This window comes from Cyclopterus lumpus, chromosome 16, assembly GCF_009769545.1.
Source record: "Cyclopterus lumpus isolate fCycLum1 chromosome 16, fCycLum1.pri, whole genome shotgun sequence".
Lineage (NCBI taxonomy): Eukaryota > Metazoa > Chordata > Actinopteri > Perciformes > Cyclopteridae > Cyclopterus > Cyclopterus lumpus.
The window spans coordinates 867,728-875,000 of record NC_046981.1 but is presented as its reverse complement, the minus strand read 5'-3'; the positions used below and the strand labels follow the sequence as shown (position 1 = coordinate 875,000).

General features: G+C 48.2%; 2 protein-coding genes across 4 annotated transcripts in view; both read left to right on the top strand.

Moving 5' to 3' along the window:
* The window catches only part of LOC117745587 (acidic leucine-rich nuclear phosphoprotein 32 family member E-like), an 18,201-nt gene extending 11,013 nt beyond the window's left edge, over positions 1-7,188 (top strand). The window contains exons 1-7 of one of the 2 annotated variants that reach the window (XM_034554021.1): positions 1-155; positions 2,673-2,822; positions 2,912-3,034; positions 3,646-3,805; positions 5,799-5,935; positions 6,017-6,083; positions 6,410-7,188. The exon at positions 1-155 is cut by the window's left edge and continues 29 nt beyond it. In XM_034554021.1, coding sequence (XP_034409912.1) covers positions 102-155; positions 2,673-2,822; positions 2,912-3,034; positions 3,646-3,805; positions 5,799-5,935; positions 6,017-6,083; positions 6,410-6,495 — 777 coding nt within the window. In that variant the 5' untranslated portion in view covers positions 1-101 and the 3' untranslated portion in view covers positions 6,496-7,188. The remainder of the gene's footprint in view (positions 156-2,672; positions 2,823-2,911; positions 3,035-3,645; positions 3,806-5,798; positions 5,936-6,016; positions 6,084-6,409) is intronic. The other variant, XM_034554022.1, reaches the window with a different exon arrangement.
* The window catches only part of pnp4b (purine nucleoside phosphorylase 4b), a 392,972-nt gene that overhangs the window by 118,246 nt on the left and 267,453 nt on the right, over positions 1-7,273 (top strand). The gene's annotated exons all lie outside the window — the stretch shown is intronic.

Here is a 7,273-nt window from a genome sequence, read left to right as displayed (position 1 = left end):
GCTGTCGGGCGCGAGCGAACATGGTGGTTTAGTTCCCTCCCGTCGTCTCCTGCTGGAAGGCTTTTCTTTTCCGGTCGCTTTGTTTCCGCTCGCGCTCCGCCATGGAGATGAAGAAGAGGGTCAGCCTGGAGCTGAGGAACCGGAACCCGGCGGAGGTAAGGCTTACCGGGTGCCCGGTGGACGCTCCGACATTTTGAACCGGCGAACGACAACTTGTCCGCGGCTGCAACGCGGACGGAATTGCCCCTCGGCCCGGTGGGTTCTGAACCCTCCCGGTGCCCCGGTTGGTTCTGAACCCGGTTGGTACTGAACCCTCCCGGTTCCCCGGTTGGTTCTGAACCCTCCCGAGCTTCCATTTTAACCTTCAGCGTCCAGCCTCCATTCTTTAAAGATGTAACACGTCTACAGTGGTCCAGGAGGCGGTCGTCTACAGACCTAGACCTCCAGGAGGTGGAGGTCTACAGACCTCGAGGGGGCGGTGGTCTACAGACCTAGACCTCGAGGGGGTGGTAGTCTACAGACTAGACCTCGAGGGGGCGGAGGTCTACAGACTAGACCTCGAGGGGGCGGTGGTCTACAGACCTAGACCTCCAGGGGGTGGTAGTCTACAGACTAGACCTCGAGGGGGCGGTGGTCTACAGACCTAGACCTCCAGGGGGTGGTAGTCTACAGACTAGACCTCGAGGGGGCGGTGGTCTACAGACCTAGACCTCCAGGGGGTGGTAGTCTACAGACCGGGTTGTATCCTGTGGTTGAACACAGCGGATGAAATCGACTCTTTGGTCGTTAACCGGAAGCAGTCGTGTCCGCCCGCTAGGTTGGTAAATGCGCGCGCATGCGTCCCTCGTCACCAAAGAGTGTTTGTGGGACGAGATGAGTCCCTCCGCGAGGTGGACAGCTACAACGTGGACGGTTTTACAAATAACAAACACAGATTTAGTTTAATACAAATAAATGGAGTCTCTTCTGTCTTTCAGAATACATGCATGTTTTAAAGAGACTCGTCGTCGTCGTTGTTGTTGTTGTTGTTGTTTGTAGGAGCAGCTTCTTTATGCCACCAGTCCAGAGTTTCTGAACATTTTATAAACGATAAAAGACGAAGCTGAAGACGTGGTCAGGTGACCTGTTGTTGTTGTTGTTGTGGTGGTGGTCAGGTGACCTGTTGTTGTTGTGGTGGTCAGGTGACCTGTTGTTGTTGTTGTGGTGGTCAGGTGACCTGTTGTTGTGGTGGTGGTCAGGTGACCTGTTGTTGTTGTGGTGGTGGTCAGGTGACCTGTTGTGGTTGTGGTGGTCAGGTGACCTGTTGTTGTTGTTGTTGTGGTGGTGGTCAGGTGACCTGTTGTTGTTGTGGTGGTCAGGTGACCTGTTGTTGTTGTTGTGGTGGTCAGGTGACCTGTTGTGGTGGTGGTGGTCAGGTGACCTGTTGTTGTTGTGGTGGTGGTCAGGTGACCTGTTGTGGTTGTGGTGGTCAGGTGACCTGTTGTTGTTGTGGTGGTGGTCAGGTGACCTGTTGTTGTTGTGGTGGTGGTCAGGTGACCTGTTGTTGTGGTGGTGGTCAGGTGACCTGTTGTTGTTGTGGTGGTGGTCAGGTGACCTGTTGTTGTTGTGGTGGTGGTGGTGGTCAGGTGACCTGTTGTTGTTGTTGTGGTGGTGGTCAGGTGACCTGTTGTTGTTGTTGTGGTGGTGGTGGTCAGGTGACCTGTTGTTGTTGTGGTCAGGTGACCTGTTGTTGTTGTGGTGGTCAGGTGACCTGTTGTTGTTGTGGTGGTGGTCAGGTGACCTGTTGTTGTTGTTGTGGTGGTGGTCAGGTGACCTGTTGTTGTTGTTGTGGTGGTGGTGGTCAGGTGACCTGTTGTTGTTGTGGTGGTGGTCAGGTGACCTGTTGTTGTTGTGGTGGTGGTCAGGTGACCTGTTGTTGTTGTTGTGGTGGTGGTGGTCAGGTGACCTGTTGTTGTTGTGGTGGTGGTGGTGGTGGTGGTCAGGTGACCTGTTGTTGTTGTTGTGGTGGTCAGGTGACCTGTTGTTGTTGTGGTGGTGGTCAGGTGACCTGTTGTTGTTGTGGTGGTCGTGGTCAGGTGACCTGTTGTTGTGGTGGTGGTCAGGTGACCTGTTGTTGTTGTTGTGGTGGTGGTGGTCAGGTGACCTGTTATTGTTGTTGTTGTGGTGGTCAGGTGACTTGTTGTTGTGGTGGTCAGGTGACCTGTTGTTGTGGTGGTCAGGTGACCTGTTGTTGTTATTGTGGTGGTGGTCAGGTGACCTGTTGTTGTTATTGTGGTGGTGGTCAGGTGACCTGTTGTTGTGGTGGTCAGGTGACCTGTTATTGTTGTTGTGGTGGTGGTCAGGTGACCTGTTATTGTTGTTGTGGTGGTCAGATGACCTGTTATTGTTGTTGTTGTTGTGGTGGTCAGGTGACTTGTTGTTGTGGTGGTCAGGTGACCTGTTGTTGTTATTGTGGTGGTGGTCAGGTGACCTGTTGTTGTTATTGTGGTCGTGGTCAGGTGACCTGTTGTTGTTGTGGTGGTGAGGTGACCTGTTGTTGTTGTGGTGGTGGTCAGGTGACCTGTTGTTGTTGTGGTGGTGGTCAGGTGACCTGTTGTTGTTGTGGTGGTGAGATGACCTGTTGTTGTTGTTGTTGTTGTGGTGGTCAGGTGACCTGTTGTTGTTGTGGTCAGGTGGTGGAGCTGGTGGTGGATAACTGCCTCTCTGCTGACGGAGAGGTGGAGGGCCTGACGGAGGAGTACACTCAGCTGGAGGTCCTCAGCATGGTGAACGTCGGCCTCTCGTCGCTCAACAAGATGCCCTCGCTGCCCAAGCTACGCAAGGTCAGCACCTCTTCCTGTTCCCACAATGCAACACTGCAGTTGTTTCTGCTCCAGTTGGTCTTCATGTGTGTGTGTGTGTGTGTGTGTAGCTTGAGGTGAGTGATAACACCATCTCAGGAGGTCTGGACACGCTGAAGGAGAAATGTCCCAACCTGACGTACCTGAACCTGAGTGGGAACAAGATCAAAGAGCTGAGCAGCATCGAGACGCTGGTGAGTTCCTGTGACATCACACACCTGTCAGTGACATCACACACACCTGTCAGTGACATCACACACCTGTCAGTGACATCACACACACACACCTGTCAGTGACATCACACACACCTGTCAGTGACATCACACACACCTGTCAGTGACATCACACACACCTGTCAGTGACATCACACACACACACCTGTCAGTGACATCACACACACCTGTCAGTGACATCACACACACCTGTCAGTGACATCACACACACCTGTCAGTGACATCACACACCTGTCAGTGACATCACACACACCTGTCAGTGACATCACACACACACACCTGTCAGTGACATCACACACACCTGTCAGTGACATCACACACCTGTCAGTGACATCACACACACCTGTCAGTGACATCACACACACCTGTCAGTGACATCACACACACCTGTCAGTGACATCACACACACACCTGTCAGTGACATCACACACACCTGTCAGTGACATCACACACACACCTGCCAGTGACATCACACACCTGCTCACCTATTTATTTTTTCTGAGCGGAGCCTGAATGCACCATCGGAGCACTTTGTGGTCTGAACCGTTCTCCCCAACTCTCCGGTTCCGCAGCAGAACCTGAAGAACCTGAAGAGTCTGGACCTGTACAGCTGCGAGGTGTCCACGCTGGACGACTACCGGGACGGCGTCTTCGAGCTGCTGCCCCACCTGTCCTTCCTGGACGGGTACGACCAGGAGGACAACGAGGTGCCCGACTCGGAGGGCGACGCCGGTGAGCCCGCTTGACCTTTGACCCTCGTGAACCCGCCGTGTTGTGTTCTTCACCTGATGAAGGAGAACGTTTAGAGACAGAAGTCACTTTCGTACAATTTCACCTTCTGTTCCTGAACGTAACAGACGTTTATTTTGAAAAGGCCGCGTTCATGTCACGTAAATCCCCACAACACGGTGATACAATGCTGTCTGATGCCTGAACACATCGTAATGTAACCATAGTGAACCTGAACACATCATAGTGTAAACATAGTGAACCTGAACACATCATAGTGTAACCATAGTGAACCTGAACACATCGTAGTGTAACCATAGTGAACCTGAACACATCGTAATGTAACCATAGTGAACCTGAACACATCATAGTGTAAACATAGTGAACCTGAACACATCATAGTGTAACCATAGTGAACCTGAACACATCATAGTGTAAACATAGTGAACCTGAACACATCATAGTGTAACCATAGTGAACCTGAACACATCATAGTGTAAACATAGTGAACCTGAACACATCATAGTGTAACCATAGTGAACCTGAACACATCATAGTGTAAACATAGTGAACCTGAACACATCATAGTGTAACCATAGTGAACCTGAACACATCATAGTGTAAACATAGTGAACCTGAACACATCGTAGTGTAACCGTAGTGAACCTGAACACATCATAGTGTAACCATAGTGAACCTGAACACATAGTGTAACCATAGTGAACCTGAACACATCATAGTGTAAACATAGTGAACCTGAACACATCGTAGTGTAACCGTAGTGAACCTGAACACATCATAGTGTAACCATAGTGAACCTGAACACATCATAGTGTAACCATAGTGAACCTGAAGACATCATAGTGTAACCGTAGTGAACCTGAACACATCATAGTGTACACGTAGTGAACCTGAACACATCGTAGTGTAACCGTAGTGAACCTTAACACATCGTAGTGTAACCGTAGTGAACCTGAACACATCATAGTGTAACCATAGTGAACCTGAAGACATCATAGTGTAACCATAGTGAACCTGAACACATCGTAGTGTAACCGTAGTGAACCTGAACACATCGTAGTGTAACCGTAGTGAACCTGAACACATCGTAGTGTAACCTTAGTGAACCTGAACACATCGTAGTGTAACCGTAGTGACCTGAACACATCGTAGTGTAACCGTAGTGAACCTGAACACATCGTAGTGTACACGTAGTGAACCTGAACACATCGTAGTGTAACCGTAGTGAACCTGAACACATCGTAGTGTAACCTTAGTGAACCTGAACACATCGTAGTGTAACCGTAGTGAACCTGAACACATCGTAGTGTAACCGTAGTGAACCTGAACACATCGTAGTGTAACCGTAGTGAACCTGAACACATCGTAGTGTAACCGTAGTGAACCTGAACACATCGTAGTGTAACCGTAGTGAACCTGAACACATCGTAGTGTAACCGTAGTGAACCTGAACACATCGTAGTGTAACCGTAGTGAACCTGAACACATCGTAGTGTAACCGTAGTGAACCTGAACACATCGTAGTGTAACCGTAGTGAACCTTAACACATCGTAGTGTAACCGTAGTGAACCTGAACACATCGTAGTGTAACCGTAGTGAACCTGAACACATCGTAGTGTAACCGTAGTGAACCTGAACACATCGTAGTGTAACCTTAGTGAACCTGAACACATCGTAGTGTAACCGTAGTGAACCTGAACACATCGTAGTGAACCTGAACACATCGTAGTGTAACCGTAGTGAACCTGAACACATCGTAGTGTAACCGTAGTGAACCTGAACACATCGTAGTGTAACCGTAGTGAACCTGAAGACATCGTAGTGTAACCGTAGTGAACCTGAACACATCGTAGTGTAACCGTAGTGAACCTGAACACATCGTAGTGTAACCGTAGTGAACCTGAACTCTGCATTACGATGTAACTTAACCAAGGAAACAACTGTTTGTAAAATAGAAGTGATGTTTTGTTTCAGACGATGATGACGATGACGATGAAGCGGGTCCACCTGGAGACGATGATGATGATGATGATGATGATGACGACGCTGACAGCTCTGAGGGAGAGGAAGACGAGGTCGGCCTGTCGTACCTGATGAAGGAGGGAATCCAGGTGAGTTGGCCTCTTGTTCAGCTGTTCCTCTCTGTGGCCACCGAGCGGCGCTCTTCACTATTCTGATGCTTTTTCTCTCAGGACGAGGAAGACGATGGAGACTACGTTGAAGAAGATGAGGAAGATGAGGAGGAAGAGGAAGATGGAGGTAAGGGGTTTTATAAGTGACACTGATTGGTTTTATTTTGAAAGGTTTGACTGCACTATTGCTGCACTATATATATATATTATTAGTTTAAATAATGTCTGTTTTTATATTCAATCTGAAACGGTTTGTATTAGAAAGGTTCTTTTATAAATATTATTATTGAATTAGAAAATCATTAACAAAAAAATAAATATAAATCTGACTGAACGAGAAGTTTAAATTAAGTTCATGTTTAGATCTCGTGTTTAATAAACTTTAGACTTCATTTTTAAAATCTGATGTTAAACAGGAAGAGTCGCTTTAATTTGAAAATCCTCTGGTCTCAGATGTGGACGGTGCAGATGTTCAGGGGGAGAAGAGGAAGAGGGAAGCGGAGGACGATGGTGACGATGACGATGATGATGATGAATAAATGGATCGCCGCCCCTCCAGTGACCTCTGACCCCGCAGACCAACAGGAAGCAGACAGGAAACAGGAAGCAGGTTCAGATTCTGTGGTTCTGAACCTGCTTTGAAGAAACTGGACGTTATATGAAAACTTTATTTACAACCGCTCTGATTAACAGTACTTCTACTGAAATACTTGGAGGTACTTGTACTTCAGTTCGTCCATTTTCTGTTTAAATTCAAGCACTTCAAGTTCAAGAAGTACGACGGTGTACAAGTACACAAACTGAGTGTGAGCTGTTGTTCTTATTGATTATGGATCCCATCAGAAGTTCTAATGCTCTACTTCCTGTTTACAAGTCTGACCCGCCTGGTCCTCCAGAACCAGGATTTCAGAGACTGATCCCTAACAGCCGGTTCACTTCTGGTCTAGTCTGGACTACGTTACCCATGAGCATCAGCAGCAGTGCATTCTGGGAGGGTTTCGCTTTTAAAATGTCCCCACCTGTCGGCCTCTGCTCCTGGTCTCTGTGGGTCCTGGTCTCTGTGGGTCCTGGTCTCTGTGGGTCCTGGTCTCTGGTCTCTGTGGGTCCTGGTCTCTGGTCTCTGTGGGTCCTGGTCTCTGGTCTGTGTAAATAGAAGTGAAGTGGTCTCTGTAGGTTTCTTCTTCTTGTGTTTCTGTATCGAGTGTTTTTCAATAAAAAGTAATGAAATCGTTTTTCTACTGAATGAAAACTTTATTGATAAGCTTCTGATTAATAATCAATAAAACATAACAAGGACCTCCATTGATCTCCAGCGAG